This window comes from Nothoprocta perdicaria, unplaced genomic scaffold, assembly GCF_003342845.1.
Source record: "Nothoprocta perdicaria isolate Ctin4 unplaced genomic scaffold, notPer1 scaffold_81, whole genome shotgun sequence".
Classification (NCBI taxonomy): domain Eukaryota; kingdom Metazoa; phylum Chordata; class Aves; order Tinamiformes; family Tinamidae; genus Nothoprocta; species Nothoprocta perdicaria.
This window is the reverse complement of record NW_020456099.1, coordinates 2,923,845-2,944,300: the sequence shown is the minus strand read 5'-3', so window position 1 is coordinate 2,944,300 and position 20,456 is coordinate 2,923,845. Positions and strand designations below refer to the sequence as shown.

At 41.1% G+C, this 20,456-nt stretch overlaps 1 protein-coding gene across 1 annotated transcript in view; it reads left to right on the top strand.

The window, feature by feature from the left end:
* The first annotated feature begins 1,849 nt into the window (after positions 1-1,849).
* The window catches only part of SPATA5 (spermatogenesis associated 5), a 154,500-nt gene continuing 135,893 nt past the window's right edge, over positions 1,850-20,456 (top strand). The window contains exons 1-6 of the mRNA XM_026051973.1: positions 1,850-2,501; positions 4,678-4,807; positions 5,460-5,516; positions 5,978-6,101; positions 7,026-7,281; positions 18,880-19,034. Of these exons, the coding sequence (XP_025907758.1) occupies positions 1,850-2,501; positions 4,678-4,807; positions 5,460-5,516; positions 5,978-6,101; positions 7,026-7,281; positions 18,880-19,034 (1,374 nt within the window). The remainder of the gene's footprint in view (positions 2,502-4,677; positions 4,808-5,459; positions 5,517-5,977; positions 6,102-7,025; positions 7,282-18,879; positions 19,035-20,456) is intronic.

Sequence of the window (20,456 nt, the reverse complement as noted above, 5' to 3'; positions counted from 1 at the left end):
ACAGGCAGAATGCTATGAAACATACTAAAGGCAAACCTCAATTTTTTCATAAAGCTTTAATTCTTAAAATTCAATGCCACTTTGTCATTGTTTACAAATAGAAACCCATTTATTTTCTCTAGTATTATTGTTGGCATCTATTTGCTTCCAGCAAATTTATTGTAGCAGCCCTACCAGCTTATGCAGGTTAAGGTATTCACAGAAATACAACCTCAGGCTTTTCCCATTTTCATGACAGGAAAAATCAGAGACCTCGTAGTATGACAAAGAAAGATTGTGAAAGGAAACTAGAACTCAGTTTTGKTTTTTTTTTCAGGGTGTAGGAATACAGATGAGGTCGGGGTTTGGTTTTATTTTTCTCTGAAAGTTTTATAACATGCATTATGATCATTAATCAAAATGATTTATTATGTTCCCAGCTTCTCTAGTTGCTCTATCAGTGCTCAATCTACAMTCTGATAGAGCAATTCTCATCTCCCAGGGAAGTGTATTTAGAGCACAAAATGTCATGTATTTTTCCTTAGTGAATATTACATTAAAAAAACCTCACACACAGAAAAGAGATACAGAAAAAGCCACATGACTTCACCCCAGTTATTCCTCTATAAAAGTTAACTACAAAGTACGGCATTGTTTCATCTCTTCTAGATGTAATGGATGCTCAGAGGTTCTTTAAATGAAAATACATACTTGATGAGCAAATGATTAGGGAACTACATATATGGCTTGATATTTCCTAGGTAATAGAAAATATTTTCAAGCTCTTGATTTTGAGATATATCYAGTCCCCATCCTCCACGATTTCTTTCTATTCCTTTATTCCCATCCCTCCTCTTCAAATTATTTGAATTTAGACACTGGATTTTAACTTTCAGGCTAATTATAAAACAAATCAAAAATATAAATAGTTTATTTTCTTTGTACTTTTTTTTTTTTTTTTTTTTTTTCTGTAATGGGAGTTCAGGATTTGGATGAAGAAGTTTCCTTTTACAGTTTTGATCAAGAGGTGTGAGGCAAAGCAAATAGAACATTGTTCCTTTAGGGCTGTATCTGCTTTGGGCTAAATCATTCTTCTGTGTTGCAAGCATTCAGCTGGCTGTGATCCTGGCTGTCAGGCTGTTGTGTTTGGATCTATTGCTGGTTCGAGCTACAATTGTTTAGTAATCATTGATGATCTTCTGGYAGACACTGTGATTTATTGCAAAGTTTCCTTTGCATTGCACAGGGAAAGAATTCAGTATTATGATCTGGACACACAAAATAGAGATCATTATTAACATTATCTTGTACACTGAAACTTTTGTTTTTTAACATTGGTGATAAATGAGGAAAATTGATATACATTGGATGGTGGATATGCTTACATAAGTCAAAAGAAAACCCAAGTTTCTGCATAGATAAGGTGATATTCAGAGGTTGAATTGCTTTACTCTGTGAGAATCTCCTGATTTAGAAATTGYCAAACTTGTTAAATTGCCAACCTGCTTTGGCCGTCTGGGAAGCAGAAAATGAGAACTAGATTCYGAAAGCATGAGTTTGGCTAGGAATGATAAATCTTGACAGATTTTTGCCTTTAATGGGAGATTAATATGAGAGTTAACATGTATTAATGCTGAATATTCATTACTGTAATCTSCTTGTATATGCAATGATCATTTTAGAAGGCAAAATGATTCCATTTTTTAAAATGGACCTTTAATTATGTTAATTTATAGAACTTGTTACAACTAAAGAATTATTCTGATACAACAGTTACAACAGTGCCTGAAATTTGTTTCTGCCAAATTTAATTGAAATGATTGAAATGTCTTTTCCTTTTTTTTTTCTTTTTTTCCCCTCCTTTTCTTTCATGAATCTTATTGTAGATGGGAAAGTCGTTTTGCCAGGAAACCTCCTGGCTTTCACTTTCTATGGCAGACTTTGTAACGTGGTGGTAACGAAAGTGAAGGGGAGCGATGGTGCGGAGCTGACTGCCCCGAGCGATGCCATTTCCAGCGCGCTGCACGAGCCAGACCTTGAGGGGGCTGAGCTGGAGCCAAGTGCGCTGGATTTGTCCCTGCAGCTCAGCAACATGGACTTGGATGATCCTCCGGAGGCTGGATCTCTGAGCACACCAAGCAAATCTAGGGCTCCGGAGTCACCAGTTACACCCGCTTCGGCTCTGGTAGCCAGTGGTCAAGACTCTGGTCGGGAGGATAAGCCTTATAGTAAGGAAAATGCTGCAGACCTCACTGAGGATTTGGGGCTGAGTGGGAAAGACGGTGGTGAGAGCCTCCTGCTGCCTGACAAACCTGGAATGATGAGCAGCACAGATGTGTTTTATTTCATTTCTTCACGAACTAGAATCAATTTCGTTGAAACTAGGCCCAGTGAGGCAGAAGATGGTGAYTGCGAGTCTCGAGTGACCTATGATATGATAGGAGGCTTAAGCAGCCAGCTCAGGACTATTAGAGAATCGATTGAACTGCCGATGAAGCAGCCTGAACTGTTCAAGAGTTACGGTATGATGCCTAAGAGTTGGCTTTCTTCATTTGATACCTCGTTTTTCTTTAACATGACTTTTTATTTTTGTTCTTTTTAAGCAACTTATTCAACCAGAAATACACACTGACTTTTTAATGTAATACCAGCTCAGTATACTTGGATGTACAAGCAGTTCCTAGCTCTTCTATATCCCTACTCTATGGATATCATGAAGAATTAATATTTAGTTTGTGTGCAAAATAAYTGAGTAGGAAAGAAAGATGTTTGTCTAGGAAAGGTCTGGTGTCCATAAGTTATTTATTGCAGACATTGAAGGGTTCTTTACTCAGGTGTTTGAAAGGTGCAGATGTTTCTTGTGACCTCATAAGTAATTTTTGGTGAAGTGAACTTAATATACATGTTTTTTAAGTTAAGGAAAATTCAGTCAGATTATTTCTTCTGTTATTTTTTTAATCTTGTCTGTTACAGAATTCCTGTGAAATTTTAAGGCAGTGTTTGAGGGTTTTTGCATGAACTCTTTAACATATTTAGTATGGAATTGTAGGGTTGAAAAGCTAATGTGTTTAATATTGCCATATATTAAATCATATCTAACATGGAACATGAACTCAGAAGTTTTCTGTGCTGTGCATTTATCACAAATGGTTATGTACATATAGCAGGAATGCATGGTCATTGCGCTCGGTATGCATCACTATGAGAAAGGCCTTTTTACCGATGTATTTTTATTTCTTTTGTTTCACTTTTTCTTTTATTTGTGGCATGATTTCACAGACATCTGGGGCAATTTCTATAAAACACAGTGTGCATTGCATAGGCATAATCTGTGGGGTTCAGAGGGATGGGATGAGGAGTGTCCAGCCCAGTTCACTGAGCTCCAACCTCATCGTTCAGCACAGGTTCTTGTGCTGGTAAAAGTATTGCTGCAGGATCAAAGGATTTCATGCTTAGTCCCAGAAGTGCTGGATCAAAGGCTCTGCTAGAAGTTACCTGGGGGAGGACATTTCTTCCCTTCTCCCAGTTTCTTGCTGAGCAAACCTCTCTATGTTGGGAGTCTTTATCTACTCTTGGCTAGTGAGGAAGTCACTTTAGGGGAGACCTTCGGTCAACTTTGTTTCTTACCAGCACAATAAAAGCCACAGGAGGGCGCAGCTCATGTTTTAATGGACAAAGTAACAGTCATAAGACACTTCATTTCTATCCTCTGTCGGTTATCTGCTAACTTGTGCCCTTTTAAATATATATATTCCTAAAAATGTGGTCTTTCTTTTCGTACCGGACATACTACCCACAGAAATTTCTTAGTAAGTTTTCCTCTGTCACTTTACCTGTTTGTTCCGTGGTTGTGTTTCATCATTCATTGTGTGTCAGTCTTCTCATTGTTAAATGTTCAAGTCATCTCTTTTTGCATTTTAGCTTTTTTCTTACTGTATTTGGATTCATGCCCATTTCATTTGATCCTATGATCTGAAATGTTTTTCTGAACCTTACCTGGAATTATAATCTTACTTTATATCAGTTATAGATGACTTCTGTCCAGTTTTAACTGTATCCAGAATACCTTGTTCTTCTATTATCCATTATAGTCTCTGCCTGAATATTTCACTGTATTTCAATTCTAAACATTTGGTATTAAGGAGCAGTTTTTTTTAAATGAATGTATWTTTTTTTATTTTTTCATAAGAATTTTTGAAGATGAAGTTAATTCTAGAAGCTTAAATCAAGCCTCAAGTATATTTGAGCTTTTTTGGGCTGTTGAACGGAAATYGTTTTCTGATGTTGGAAATTTGCCCTGATGATGCTATAAGAGTCTTGGATAATAAAGTATATTCATGAACACTGGGTATTCAGTCCTATATATATGTGTGTGTGTGTATATATATATATTTGAATAAATCATATGGAAAATGATAATATTAGGCTACTGAAAAGGACAGTAATGTACATGGTTGCCCTTTGGACAGAATCAGTTGGACTGTAGAAGACAATAGTGTAGATGTGTGTAGAATGGTGAGTGTTTCTTGCAGTGAGCCCTTCCCTTTGAAGAAGGGACAGTGAAGGCATTTCCACTGAGATCAAGTTATAATGAAAAATAACTGTGGGGCAGTGAAATGTGTGAGTGCAGCTTGTTCAGCTGGACATTTATCACCAATAACTCTTTCTTCTCTGTTTGTGTGCATGTGCTTGCTGAAGGAATCCCTCCTCCTAGAGGAGTGCTGCTACACGGGCCTCCAGGAACTGGGAAGACTATGATTGCCAAGGCCGTTGCAAATGAGGTTGGCGCTCACGTTATCGTCATTAACGGTCCTGAAATAATAAGCAAGTAAGTCCACCCGCTTTATTTTTATTAATGCTATAAATATAGCTGCCTGATACCCGTGCTGCCATCTGCTCACTGGAGATCAAGCATTCCCCTGTGTAGAACTGGGTGTGGGCTATCTGTGAAAGGGTCAAAAATAGCTCCCTGTCGGGCTTACCTTTCTTGTAATAAAAGTGGTTCACTTGGTTTGGCTTGGAAATTTGTGCAAGGCATGGTCTAAATAAAAAGGGGAGGTTTAAAATGTATCCGTAACTGCCTCTGTAACTATATCAACAGTCACTGCTGCCACCAGAGTGGCTTGCTTGTTAAAATGTAATGAAATGAAAAGATGAGACTATGGATTAATATCTCTAGGGAAGTCATTTGTCTTTGTTATATAAAAATAGAGAATGTTGCTAACTCGGAATAAGTATGCTCTTCTCTGTGTTTTTATAACTGTCTGCAAAATGGTTATTTCTTAGCTTGTGTCCCATCTTACTTTAATTTCTTGTTTTAGTGGAATTAAAGATTATTTTAGATTTGCTGTGCTTCGTCAATTGACTGGAGACTTTGGAAAGGAGGGCTACAGTTTTTTGGGACACTAGAACAATAGTTTTCCACATTGTCTGGAAGATACAAAAACATGTTTCTTATTGAAATATTTTAATTATTACAGGTTTTATGGAGAATCTGAATCAAGATTACGTCAGATATTTGCTGAAGCTTCTTTGCGGTATAGTTTTTTAGATAATTGTATTTATGTTTTTATTATTATTATTATTATTATTAATGAAGTGGTCAGGGAAAAACTTCCAGGTCCTTGTTATTTGTAATATATTAGGAAAAGGCTATCATTTCCTGTGTCTGGAAAGATGGCAAATAAACACTGTCTTTTTAGCCATGAAATTTGTGTTTTTAGTGTCTAGTCTTTGAGAGAGTCATAGAAAAATAGCTCTGGAGGTCATCGTAAAGACTTTAGTTGTCTAAGTAAAATATTGGTAATTTTAATTATCCTTTTGAACAGTGTCATATTCAAGGTGGAAACTTTTAAGTTGCCTGATGGAGTAGGATGCTTGTTAGTTTTATTTTAAGGATATTTTCCTTAAACAACTCTGCAAATCCTTTCCTTAATATTTAAAATCCTTCTCRGCATCTTAACACTTATTTTCCTCTTCTTTTTTTCTTTTCTATCAGTCGCCCTTCCATTATATTTATAGATGAGTTGGATGCACTCTGCCCAAAGAGAGAAGGGGCTCAGAATGAAGTCGAGAAGAGAGTTGTAGCTTCGTTGCTGACTTTAATGGATGGCATTGGCTCCGTAAGTAGACCGTGCTGAGGCAATATGTATAGGGACTAGAAGAGCACAATAAATTTGCTTCTGTTGTGTAATCGATTTTAGGTATATCGCATTGGTGAAACGAAGGTAAATAATCGGTGAAACTGAACTGAGTGACACTGCAAGAGCCCTCCCAGCTGATTTAAGCTTTAACTGGTTGTAACTTTAAAGCTGAAAAAGCATGGCTTGAGGACATGGGTTAGGGTTTTTGTCTTGGTCTTCCTTTAGAAGGGGTCTTCTGTTACCTCCTGCTGGTTTGATACATTAAATGGTTTGTTTCCCAACTTTGTTTATTCAGTGTCGCTACATTTTATTCTTATGGCAACACTGTCTTCTAGCTTACACACTTTCTTTCCTCGCCTGCAGGGAAGTTTCCATTATTGAGACTAGTCATAGCTCCTCTCATGCTATGTGGATGGCCACACTAAAGCCTTAGTTCTTGGGTAGTCCTTTGCAAAAGAGGCTGCCTGCTTTCTTGATTGTTCCTGTTGATTTTAGCTACAGTTCTTTTTTTCTAAGTACACTTTTCTGTGAACTGGTATTCTCAGATAACCTGCACAAAACCGAAGGCAGAGACTTGTGCCTGAAAGGTATTGAAAGGGAGGAAAGCAGGAGACAGTGGGRTGAAGAGGATCTTGGACGTACCCATATGTATGCGTAGCCTACATATAGGGACATGTGCACTGTCCCTACCTGTGTGCTGTCTGTGCTGAACTCCGTGGATGATTGGCTTGACAGGGATCACTTTCTACAATTATGAAAAGTTTTCTGGGGGCTTTTAGAAGTAGCATCGGGATTTCATAGTCCTGTGGTAACTGTGAAAAGTGAGCAGGGAGTATGTCTATAAACTGTGCAAAGTTGAATCCTCTCTTTGAATTAATATTTTCTATTGTTTGGTCTCTTCAGGAGAGCAGTGCGGGGCAGCTCCTGGTGCTTGGGGCCACTAATCGTCCGCACGCACTGGATGCGGCCCTGCGCAGACCTGGCCGCTTTGATAAAGAAATAGAAATCGGCATTCCTAATGCCCAGGAGCGGCTGGACATACTCCAAAAGCTTCTGAAGAAGGTTCCTCATTCCCTCACAGCAGCAGAGTTGGCGGAACTGGCCGATAGCGCGCATGGATACGTGGGTGCAGACCTGGCAGCCTTGTGCAAGGAGGCAGGTAGGAGTCTGTGTGTCTTGTTCAGGATCCTCTRTGCTTTGCTATTAGTCTCATCATTTGGGTGAAAAAGGAAAAAGACCACAATGCATACTGGTAACTTCTGAAAGGACGAGCTGTGTCAAAGAAAACATAACCAGGTGTGGCATAGGAGGAATTCTGATCTGTTTGCTTCTTTATAAACTAGAAAAGCACTTTTGTGAGTGCTAATGAATTAACTGGAGGTTTATAGCCCTGGAGAATCTCATGTACCATCTGTATCATACTAGAAAGTTAGAAGTCTCTTAGCTCACCAGCAGTGTAGTAGTGATTTAACTGATATATCCCTTAGTTTTCCTGCTCTAGAGCCTACTGCTTCTCCACAAAGTTTTGAGTTGCTGGAGTTAGACAGCTTGTCCAACAGATCCTGATTCCCAAGATGTTCAGACTATGGGCCTGACTRGCATTTATTGTGTGTGTCTCTGGCTTTTTTGCCTGTATTGCATTTGCCTGCAGACTAGGAACTTGTGAGAGGGATTCTACAGTGGAGCTAAGGTACAGCCCAAGTAGCTGCCCTGAGCTGGGGCTGTAAAGCATCCATAGCCACCCATGTAACCTGCAGGAATTATCCACGGCTCATACAGCATGGGTTCAACATGATCCAGGGAATGCTTAAACACAAAGTCACTTCTGTTATTGTTGGATGAAAGGTTAAAAGTAAGGTCTGTCGATTCTTACTTTTTRCTAGAATGGGTCTATGCAGTTAACCTTAAATCTACCTGTGAGCAACCTCTTAAAACAGCCTAGTCAAAATATGACCCTTCATTTCTGCTTACGCATATTTTCTCCCTTGTAGTTGGCACCTATATTTGCTGTATGTGTTGCTTACTTTTATTTCCTTTGGCGCTGGGACAGCTTCCTCTGGCAATGGCGCAGTGCACTGTTAATTCTTGCATTAGAATTTACTGTGAAGATGACACAAGTTTTTATTAGGGGTGATGGCACTTGGAACAGCATGTTTTTTAACTTGCRAGTTCACAGAATTTTTAAGGGGTTAGTCTAACATGCAAATTTGTGGACTTCTGTATGAAGAAGAGAAGGTGTGTGTGGATACTTACAGTGCTCTTTGGGTTAGAGTAGTAGTTTAAGTTCTCTGTTAACTTAGTTAAGTTAGTTTCTTTTTGAAAGAAATTTATACAAAGAACATCAAAAATCAGACTCCCTGATTATTTTTCTTCCTCTCTTTTTTTTTTTTGAAAGTCTGTCAGCCCTCCTGTGTCAAAGACTGTAGTAAATACTTAATTCTTGTAATCAAAAACTTTCAGTGAAAAATGTATTTTGAATTCCACATTGTTTCTGTGACTTTGCTCACTTGGTTATTCAGCTGTAAATMGTTGATACATGTACCCACTTTAGGAGGACTTTCTAGAAAATCAATTTTCGGTGTAGTATCAATGGAATGTTATACCTTTCCTCAGCATTATGCAAACCCAAACCAACTCCGGGGCAAGTAGCAGTATCCACCTGCAGGATGCAGTGTTATCTGGGCGCTTTGCATCCAGCACAGTTGCTCTTTACACTGAGAGAGCCCAGGGGTCCCCTTTCCATTAATATTCTTTCTGAAGGTTTGAATTCGTGCTGTTAAATTTCATTGTCACTTATTAACTTGGAGTGACCTCTGCTGGGGAAAATGCAGTTCTACTCCTTTAATTCTTTGCAGCTTAGATGTATTTTCCCTTTTCAAAAAATTGTGAAAGCATGATTTGGGTCCAATCTTACCGTAACGAAATTTCTCTCTCTCGTATTTGAGAAGCATTTGTCAGTAGCGTTCTCTTTTATGACTGAGTTCTTGAAATCTGTTTTTAAATTAAATTTTCACCCTTGTGYAATATATTCTCACTTTAATGGTGGTTAAAGTTGAAAAGATTTGCTTTTGTGAAGCAGTATTTCTTCCCCACAGAGTAAGGCTATTCCATGTGGCAATTTTTCCAGTGTTTTGTCTAGTCTGGTTTGATGTCCCAAGCAATGGGTTTCTGTTACTTCCCTGAAGAAACTGCTCCATGGGCCAAGATGGCTTGCTGTCCAGGAATGCTCTCTCAAGCTCAGCCTAAATTCTCCATGTTTAGTTTTGTGCTACTACTTGTATTTACATCCTTGTGTAACACATTCACTCTCCTTCCTTACTGTTTACACCCTTCAGATATCTGTAGGCTGTTCTCATGTCCCTTACCTCCTCATTCATTACTTAGCCAAGCTCTAAATATTTAGCTCTTCTAATCTTGCGTTCTAAATAAATCCTTCCTGCCTTCTGAGAACTTCTGTAGACTTTCTCTGAACTCCCTCCAGTTTGTCAATAGCCTTTTGCTAGTGTAGTGCTCAGAATCGAACATGTGTGTATTTCACAGACATTATGTACATTACAGCATAAAACACAAGACATGGGATTAAGACTGCTGGTGCCCATTTGTGAATCACTGCAATGCTTGGTACTTAGAAAATGCTGACTTAAAAGTTCTTTCGCAAATTTTAAGGTTAATTTCTGTTTTAACATAAAATGAAGTCAGGTGGTTAAGAACAGCTTAAACATGGAGATTAATTTAAAAGTAAAAATTCTGAACCTGGAAATACATGTTCATTTTCCAGCACAAGGTTATTGTTGCTTGCCAGTGGTGTTGCACTAGCGGCCTTTGGGAGACTCTCTAAGTCTTTAGCTGCTTCATTGGTGGCTGCCCAAACTTCACTGGTTGCTGGAAAGCAGGAAAGAGTTCAYAAGCTAGATATGTTTGTGTGCTTAATAACAGGTTTAGGTTATTTCTGAAAGATTTTTCCTTCATTCAAGCTGTATTTCCACTTCATTTTTTTTCATGTGCATGTATTTGTTTATATATATACACTTCTTATATAAAGGAAGGAAGAATGTGGTTGTATATAATAACTGTAACGCAATATATAATATGACAATTGCAGGGCTATGATAGGCAAACTTTCACCTCGTCACCCGTAGTGAAGCTTCCTGAGATACTCTATTCTAAAAACTTCTATGGTTTTTTGTACTCTRTTTAGTTCTGAAGAACTGTAGTTCAATGAAAACTACATAGTTGTTGTGGAGATAATATTTGCAGCTGTTTTCTTCTTTGAGCAAGCACTGCTCAGCAATACTTCTGGGGTCAGACCGGTGTGTTTCCTGGCCTGCTTAGCGGCTCCGTGTRTTTTTGTGGAAGTCATTCCAAGGCTTTAGGAGTCTTCAGTGTGCAGCCTGCACTAAATGTTTTAGGCTCCCCTGTGTGTGGAGCCTAAACAAAACAGAGCTGCAGTGGTGTGTGCCCTGCAGTGGGCAGGGAGAAGGGGCAGGAGTGAGGAACCTGGAGAATCTGTGGAGTGCTTTTCCAAGCAGGACTTTAACCACATCACCTGCGTGGGCCTAGATAGATGCACATAATTATAAGTCAGGGATGCTTTTATTTGACCTTTTGTCATTTTAAAATATTAAATCCCTCCTTTTCCTCTGTTAAGGGTAGCCTTAGCTTTCTGAAAAACAAAACCACAAAATAACGTGACTGTGTTTATAGGGAAGCTGCCAGGTATCGTGAAGCTTGCAGTACTGGCATAACAGTTGACAACAGGGTGACTGGAAACAGCCCTGTATGTATTTCTCAGCCTTCATTGTTGGGCAAAGTACTTGTATCCTGTCTTATGTGTCAGGCAAGATATTGTTTGTCTGTTTTATAAATAACTAAGAGGCTGCTTGTGATCAGTCTGGCAGAATTAAGTCAAACTGCTATTTCTAATGTGGCAAGTCTCACTGGTGTCGGTGCAGTGCTTACTACTAATATACCTAATCTCTGTTTACATTTGCATTATTTATAATGATTGTATTGGAGAACCTAGGACTTGCTCATTKGCTGTGTTTCTCTGCTGCTTAGCAATGTTCGCTTGTTTTTCCATGGTTTCTGCGTGTTGCATCCTCTTATCATCTTCCATATGGGTTAGCAGCATAACGGGGAAAACCTGCAGACACTCTGGACACTGGAGCATGTCCTGTGAAGGTCAGTTTATGATGAGCTGCTTTGGACTAGTGGACTAGWGCCCCTTCAGGGCTTCATCTGCACAAAATCTTGGCAAGAAAAAGCATTAATTATGTGTGAGCTAAGATAAGATTATTATTAAGACTGGAAAGAAGTTACCATGTCCTAAGCAGTTGAGTAGGCTATCTTGTAGTGTGAGCAGCTGAGTGCTGAATTGCCTGGTCTTGGACATACGTGCTGGCTAGAAGATAGATTGTGCCGTATCCTTTCATATAATGGCAGTATTTCTATTCCCCGGGATGTTGTGGCTTCTGCTCTGCTTAGTTGGCCACACAGTCTTTTATTAATTCCCTAAAAAATTATAATGCTTTTAATTTAACAACAAAGATAAGCACTGTGCTTTTTTGGAAAAACATATGAAATGTTAATTATGTAGCAGGGACATGAATGGTATAAACTGTACTGAATGTTAGAAGATGCTTAGCAACAAAGGTTTCCAAATATAGCAATTTATTATAAACTTGTCCTTCTATGGCTGCCTGTAGCATTTCAAGAGGGTGAATATAAATATAGCTTGATTTCTTCAAGAAGTGGCTTCAGTCATATTGTTTACAGAAAAAGGAAGTATTTGCTTTGTAACTCTTAGAATTTATCTTGAACATCCTTGTTCGTTAGCCATAATTTCAGTGTGCTGATATAAAACACTTGGACTGTGATAAGATAGCATCAYGAGGAAAGGAAGAACAAATGGCTTTGTTTAAACAGTGGTCTCTCTTGCAATAACATCTAATTGCTTCCAGGAAGGATGCTGCTGCCTTGCAACCGTTGCAGCTTCGGTGACTTCTGTGAAAGAAGCACTACTGATCCTGCTGTTTTGCACTGAAGTTCTGTAAATTCTCTGGTTGTGGCACAGAAGTATCTCCTGGTTTGGCCTTGGGGATTGTATTGTYTGACTGACTGGAGCTGGCTGTTATCTTAAATGTTAGGCCAATAGGAAACTGAGCCTATGTCTTTGCTTAGTGTAAGTTAGCATTACTCTATTGCATGTGTTATGTCATCTTTCTCTTATCCTCATAGTTTTAAGAGCTGTCTAGATTAAAAATCTGGTTGTTATGTAGGAGGATACTTTATTTCATGTTTAACGAAGCTGGGAAACTCTTTCTGCAAATTCTTTTGTAACCTGAAAAGGAATTTCTGAACTCCACGTTGAAAACTAGGGATATTTTTCTTATGCCTAATTCCTCTTGAGAAAAACAGTAACAACAAAACCCTGCTATGCACTCTAAGGGTTCCTAGCTTATTGTGTTTGTTAGTTTGTTTTTCTCSTAAGGAATGGGGAAATAAACATGCCTGAAATCCAGGAGTATCYTGTTCTTAGCTCTGTGGATTTTTTCCCCGTGGCTCCCGCTGTTCGGTAGAGCGGGACAAGCGCAGCCCTTGGACTGCCACCGTTAGCAGCGCCCGGCTGGGCGTGCTCCCGGACAGCCCCTGGCTGCTCTCGCCGTGACACGGCACTGCGTGCAGCGGGCACTGCGTGCAGCGGGCGCTGCCCARCCCAGCATTTCAGGTACGAGCTCTCAAGTTCACCTTCTTGGTGGTCTTGATCATGGAGCAGGAAGAATATCCTTTCTTTTAATCCAGAAATTTCAAAACAAATTTTGACCCCTTTTCAAAACTATTTAGACCAGAGTTCTGCTTGGAGGTATACTATAAATGTAAATATTTTCCTTGGAGAATATTTTTAAATGCAGGGRTGTGCATTGAGACACAGCTGAATGTACAGATTTAGATAAAGGCAATGAGATTGTTTGTTTTGTAAGGTTTTTTTTTAATCTTGTTTTCCATGTAGCTGATGGGAATGACAGATCTTAAAGGCAAGGCCTTGTCTGACATGCTATAGTTACCTTCAGCCACTTCCCAAATTCAACTAATGTATCTACTTTTATTTATTTATTTTGTAGCATGAAAAAAAGGATTGAAATAATGCTGTTGCAAATGACCTATTGCTGCATTCTGCAACTGAATACTGACTCCCATGGGCCTCTTGCCTTTCTGTAAATAGGTCAAGTAGAAAACACATGTTTTGTGGGGAATGTTAATCTCTCATATCAGATAGTCAGTAACTAAAAAAGTATCCTTATGAAACTGAGAGACAGARTTTTGCAGAAATGGTAGAACACTGAATTTCAAAATACACTGATAGTACCAGACATAGTATAGAAGTAAAACTTTAAATCATTTTTTTTATTGGGATGCTTGAGTTCCAGAACTTTAATCACTAGGTTGTGACCTGCATTTTTCTGACTTTTATGCACAGGTCTCTGGGGTAAATTGTCAGCGATGCTCTGTTTTAAAAGTGGTTCTTACCATCTTTTCTTACACAGTGTTGCATGCACCTTAATTTACTGTGTAACAATACAGAGACAATCCAATTCCCATCTTCAGGGCTTGGTRATTTTGGCTTACCAGCATGTCGGGTCCTTAATATAAAAGTTGTTTTAAACTGAAGCAATTGACCAACTTTGCCATCGTAGCAGGTTATGAGCAAATGCGTCCTTGCTCGCACGCACACATACAAACCCATGTGGCTTTTCCTGGCCTCAGACTGCAGCACATGTTTTGGGGTTGGTTGGTGGAGCGCTGACTTGGAGTGATGGCTTTTGTGCAGAAGTGGTTACATCTGGATACTGCTGCAGGGCTGGAGGGAATATGTCTGGGAGGGGAAGGAATGCGTCCGCCTTATTCCTGTCTCTGGGATCACTTGCACTGTTTTTTGGTGTTCAGTTATCATGGGGGATTCAGGCTTGGCTCCTCATGAAGACTGTTACTCCATTTCCCGTTTCCTGAGCAGGCTCCAGCTGTGAACTGGAATTAAGTATTTTCCGTTAAAACTACTTTTACCCCCAGATATAAACCTACTTTTGGGGAAATAACTCACTTGCAATGTGTGTTACATTTTCAGAAGTCTTTAGCAAATCCTTTTTTTTTTTTTTTTTTTTTGAAAGATAATCATGTTCATATTATTCTCTGTTTTCTTTTTCATAATATCTCTAATATTTATGGTGTCATGTCTTTTTCAGGTGGCAATTCATTTGACACAATCACCTGTATTTCTAGATTCAGCGATCTACTGAGTTTTAGCTAGCATTTGTCTGCTTAGTTCTAGTCAGATTTTATCTAGTCAGTTGGTTGGCTCAGAAATTCTTAAAGTGACTATGAAACGGGAACTAGAAATACCAGCAGCCTGCTGTTCTTTATATGCCTTCATTGGCACTGTCTTAGGATAAATGATGTGAGGACAGTGGAAAGGAAATTCTGACAAAGTGGTTCCTCCTCCCTTCGCCTCCCTCTACCGCACAGCCACTTTCAGGCAGTCCCGCAGACAAGTTCCAGCAAATGCCAGAGCCCTTTGCGAAGGGCCATAAATCGTGCCCCTAATCCCCGCAGTAGACCGGTGCTCAGGTTAGCTGAGTGCATTTGCAATGTTATGGTTGCAGGGGCTTTAGGGGCATTATCTTTCCTGTGCAAACAGTACATAAAAGTTCTTCGGGGGCTTTCCCGTATAGCTCTGGCAGCTAAAAGACAGATTGTAGAATACAGTTTTAAAAGCAGAAATGTGGGGGGTTATGCTTCTTGATAGATTTTCTCAATGGGCAGGCATGTTACATAGAGATTAAACTGAGAATTTAAAAATAAAGTGATTTAAAATAGATAAAAATAAAGTGATTTAAAATAGATATTTATAGCACTCTTGTCCAAGGGTGTTTTTCCACTTGGTAAATTTCGCAGTTTGTCTATTTCCAAACTCACATTGAAAAACTGGCCAAATTGTAGCAACTTCTTAGGATACAAGTGGAAATACAGGTGTGAGTTGGTCAGCTTTGGCAGCTATCGTTCTGGCCTCCCGTCGAGGAAAACYTGCAGGTGCTCTGCTGGCATCAAGTGCTTCCCTAGGCTCCTGTGTCCTTTTCCTTGGAAAGTAAAGAACTTCTACCTAAGCGCATCCCTGCTCTCCTTCTGTGCTAACGGTGGTTRCTCTTTCAGTGCCTGCTGCTCTCTCATTGCGAGGGGTCCGAGCCTTGGTTCGTGGGTCTGCCTGGGATGAAGGACTCCGAGCAGATGGGAGTTGTTTTGCTCAGTTCCCTTCCTTCTGCGTGGAGCATATGCTGTTTATGAAGCCCTGTTCCCCGCCTCGAGTGGATGCTTTCTTTTATTTACAGTAGTGCGTAAGTGGCCGGGYGCAGCAGGGTGTGGAGCTGCTCTTAGGCCCTGCCGTTGGCGCCTGTGAGCGAGGGTGCCGCTCCTGGGGCAAGCAGGGCAGGCTGGCGGCGGCAGCGGCGCTGCCCGGCCAGGCTGCCCCCGCTACGGCGCTGCGCTGCACRGGCAGGAGCAGCTGCTCGCCTAGAGCACACGCTGGAACAAACTGTTTATTTTCCGTTGTTTGTAATCATGCAGAACTTATTATGGCTGTATCTTTCCATTTTCTTTTTTTTAGYGGTTTTTTTCCATTCATACTTGCGGCACCGTTCGGTGCTGCAAGAGCTGCCTTCGGAGTGACATGTGTGTCATAGACAGGATAGCCCCAGGGCCCAGGCACGTGTCCCTTTGCTCAAAATGCACAGTCTGTAGCTAGGTGCCTTGTCTGGGTAGCCTCTTTGGCAGGCTGGCTACATCCCTCCCATGGACGCTCGCTGCAGTAAAATGCAGTGCAAGGTACCAGTGCTAGGCCTCGTCAGTCAGTGCTGCTGCTCCTTCCTCCTTTGGGAGTTTGTAGCACCTGAGAAGGAGCAAGCAAGGCTCTAGCAAAAGCTGGGCTCCATGTCAGTGCACAAGGAGGGCAAATATTCAAAACAAAACATTCCCCTGCTAAAGACGCTCAGCTGCTAAGCTGAGATGCTTAATGCTTGCTGAGGTACGATGTCTGATTCTTCAGTTTGTCTCCCTTTATAATTTATATAGTTATAAAGCCAAAGTTTGCTGTAAGGTTTACCTCCTTTGCCTCCTCTGCGCTGCTTCTAGCAGCATGTTTTGTACCTAGCCCTGCATGATTATTATTATTGTTGTGTTATGTCTGTCTTTCAGTGTCTCAAGGCAAGGATGTGATTTTTGTCCCCTCAGGCAAACGGCCAGCTGTATTCTTCCCCTGTTAATAGGAATTTTCYCCCTCCCTCTGGTTAGGGGTCAATTTGAAGTGCAGGAAAGAATGATTATGATAACAGGAGGAAACAGGAAGAATTGTGCTTTCTTTTTCAATCTGTTTTTTATTGTTGTTTTAATGTAAAACATTGTTTCAATTAAATGCTGACCTGTGCCGTGGCGTGTGCATGCACATGCCGAAATGAATTCAGGCTTTGTTTGGAAAGCTGTGACCTCCCGATTCCTGCTTTGGATCAAGGCTGCTGCCTTTCGAGCCCACTGCCGGTGACTGCAGTTTCACCCACACGAAGCCCCAGCAGCAGCAGCAGTCCTGAGGAGCGGCGCTCTCCCTGCCATTTTTATGGGGTGGGGGTGGTTGTTTCTCTGTGCTTTCTAAAATAAACTTGCTTAAGAATTTCTCATGTAATGAGGAGAGGGAAAGAAAAGAAAAAAGAGAGACATGACATGATTAGACGGTCTCTAGCAGGCTTTGTATTAAGCTCGGACCTGAGGGGACAGAGATCTCCAACAGCTACTTGTTTTCTTTGTGACCCAGTCTAAAACCATGTTATTTATTCTCTGATATCTCTCTCTCTCTCTTTTTTTTTTTTTTTTTTTACAGTGAGAGTGCAATATGACCCGATTTCACCCAAAACTAACTGTAGGACTCAACCTTTCCCACTGCCCCCAAAAATGTTTACTGCCACGGTGCTAGACGAAACATGCCCAGTTTGTTAGTTGCTTGGATATAATAAATGTTAAATCTGGATGAATCAGTGTCTTCTTGCTTAAGCTTTCTGTTTTGTTTAAAGTGAACTGTTTTGGAGGAAGGAAAAAGAGGGAGGTGGGGAGGAAGAATGATGAAAATTGTCTGGGATGTTAAAATGAGTCAGTTACACTTTATATTTGTCCTCTGGTGGCTAGGTTTTCATTTTCCTCCTTGGCCTCCTGGAATGTTTTATTTATATATCTTATTAGTTCTGGATGTTCCACACGGGGGGAAAACATGAATTACAAACSTTTTTTTCATTATTGTATTAAGAGCCTGAGTATTGAATGCAGGTGCTCGGCCCCTGTCATAATTGGCAGTTTTGGGAGAGACACCAGCTGTACGGGTTCACCGGGGACGGATCRGATCTCTTCACACGTTGTATATATTGTAGGAAATGCAGAATTCCTGGCATTGTCGGGAACCCTGTAGGGCTGCATCTACAGGGACCTCCACAGAAAAAGACAGTAAGCCCTGGAAGTTGACACTGTGTCTGTGCTCGATGTGCTCTTGAGCAGCACTGGCTGATGTTTTGTTTGGCTAAATATAGATAGCATTTAATAAATATTTGTCCTTTAATGGTCATGCGTGACAAGCTGCTATCACAGCAACTGCCTCACTTTCTGTAGAGCATGGCAGGTTATATTACATGTCTGCATGTGCGTGTGTGGTATCCCGGCGTGTGTGTTTAGGATATAGAATGTATATAGTATATAGGTTTATACTCATCGTGTATTGATATCCCAAATCAGGTATTTATGTTCCAGTTCATAGAGCAAGGTTGGAAACGGAATTATGTCCAAATTTTATTAGGCTGTAAAAGGCACAATGATGTAGTGGGAAAAATGTGATGCTTCTGGGCATTTTAGATGCCTGGGAAAGAAGTTCCCTTGTTTGCAGAAGCCCTGGGAGATTACAGGTGGCAGTTAGTGCTGCCAGGACAGTGCTGATATATTAAAGTGCAAGTGGGTGGGACTTCTGAAGCTTCTGAAGGATGGAATTATAGGGGAAAGCTGGGAGTTAGTATTAAAATTTATAGGTATTGTACATGAGTAATTGTGCCAAGCAGAAAAGAAGGAGGCAGAACATCTGCCTGTGTATATTGGAAAAGTGTAATCACTGAGAGGAAAGAAGAGCTGTTCAGTGTTGAAAAGCAATGTGAAAAACAGGGCATGTTTTTTATCAAGAAAAATATTGGTGCCTGGCATTTTATTAGATAGCAAAGTACTGTCCTGGTGAAAGTAACAGAAACCTCAGCAGCAGCATCGTTGTAAGAGCAAGCTGGAAAATACAGTCCTGCTCTTAGAGGAATGGGCAAAGGTTGCAAGTGTCTGGAATGAATTTAACACCTGTTTCAAATACTTGTTATCCTCCTTCCTTTCATGTGGCTTAAAAATAAGTTTAAATAACTTTATAGGCATTTGCTGTCTTTTGACTGTTAGCCTAATTTGGGGGCATGCAGGGATCAAGCTCTTTCCATCTGTATTTTGGAGTTAATTCCAGTTATRTTTTGTCTGTAATCACAAAGTCTTCTTTTTCTTGCTCTCTCCTCAGGACTATCCTGTAAGATGAGAAACCTCTTTCAATACAATTTCCCTTCCAGCGCTGCAGAGCGGTGTTTGGTCGTGCACTTGGTGTCTGGGGACGCGGGAGGCAGCCGCCCTCACCTTGCTGTGTTTGGTGTTCCGCCAGGTCTGCGGGCGCTGCGGCGCGCGCTGGGCGCGCGGGCCGCGCCGCTCGACAGCGAGGTGGCCGGCTCCGTGCGCATTGCCCGCCAGGACTTCCTGCAGGCCGCCAAGGAGGTCAGGCCCAGCGCCATGCGCGAGGTGGCAGTCGACGTGCCCAAAGTAAGTTATTTTTCGCGGTGCGCCAGCCATGGTTAGAGCCCCGGCAAGAGGGGCAGTAGGACATTGAACTGCCCACCCAAAACTGATCCCTTTTTTGAAGTGAAAGCCTCAAGCTGCCAAAAAGTTTTATGCATTGTCTTTCTGTTTACATGCTACTTTATTTATGGCTTTGAAGACTCAGTTACCCAAGCATAAGTTCTTAATGCTTGCAAAAGCGGTGGTAGTGCAGGAGTGTATCTCCTGCCCTGGAGCTGTTAGTGGTGCGTGTGTTACTGGAGTAAAAAGCGTAAGGTGTTTGCTCAACGCAGAACCTTGAGTAGCTGTTTAAGTGGAGCCTTTTGATAAGCAGAAACAAATTCGAGTAGAAACCAAGTGATAGCATTTTTAACAAAAGTGTATTGAAACGAATCTGTGAGGAGACTCACTGGGGTCATTTTATATCAGGCACGCAGTTCATCCTGCTGTGTCCTGCATGTCTTCAGTGAGATTACATGGTTTTACTTTAGGGCAGAAATAGATTCCATAGGCAGCTTTTAGTGCTGAGCAGTGACCATGTCAGAAACTGTCATTGCATCGACATTACATTAACAGTGCCAGCTGCAGCCATGTTTAGCCCACTCCCCTGTTCTATAGAGGGGTGAGTGATACCTGCCCATCTCAGTTACGTATTACAGGAGTTCACAGGGGCACAACATAAACTGGACCAGGGAACTGATCTGCGTTAAGAAACACTGGAAAACATTGTAGGTAATCTTAGTAAATCTTCGCTCTGCAAGCAGTTGTGCCAGCTCCCCAAGCTCCTTGACCCCTGGAAGAAAGCTTTCACATCTCATTGCATGAAGACGAGGCATCTGGGAGTTGGCCTCTGCCATTATAAGCCCTTATTCCCAAACTAAAGCAATGAGAAATGAAACTCATGAGCAGGATGCTGCATACAGCCAGCTGGGGGATCGCACTTGGCTTGTTAAAGGTTCCCACTGCGCAGTGGAGAGCTGGGTGGAAATACCTGGGCTGGCCCCTAGACTGCTTTGCCTGGAAATGGGGTAGCAGCAGCAATATCCTCCCAGGCTAATTCGTGCTGGGAGTCAGAAGTGCTAATTCTCTTGTTGCTTGCTGGGCTACTGGTTCTTGGACTCATGCCACTCTTGCTGTGCTGGGCCTTTTAGGTGTACCAGCACATTTGGAGTTGGACAGAGTGCTGCTAAATAGTGTAATTTAGACGTGTAATTGACTTGCTCAAGATCCTGCAGGGAATCTGTGATAGCGAATTTGGCCCTGGTCTCCCTACAATTCAGGCTAGCGTTGTCCCCTGAACCTTCCCACTAGAGGCATCCTGTGTTGAGTTTAAAGTGTGGGAGTCAACAGACTTGTTCAAAACACATACCCTCCCACATCACCCACCACGGGCTGCTAAAGCTCCAT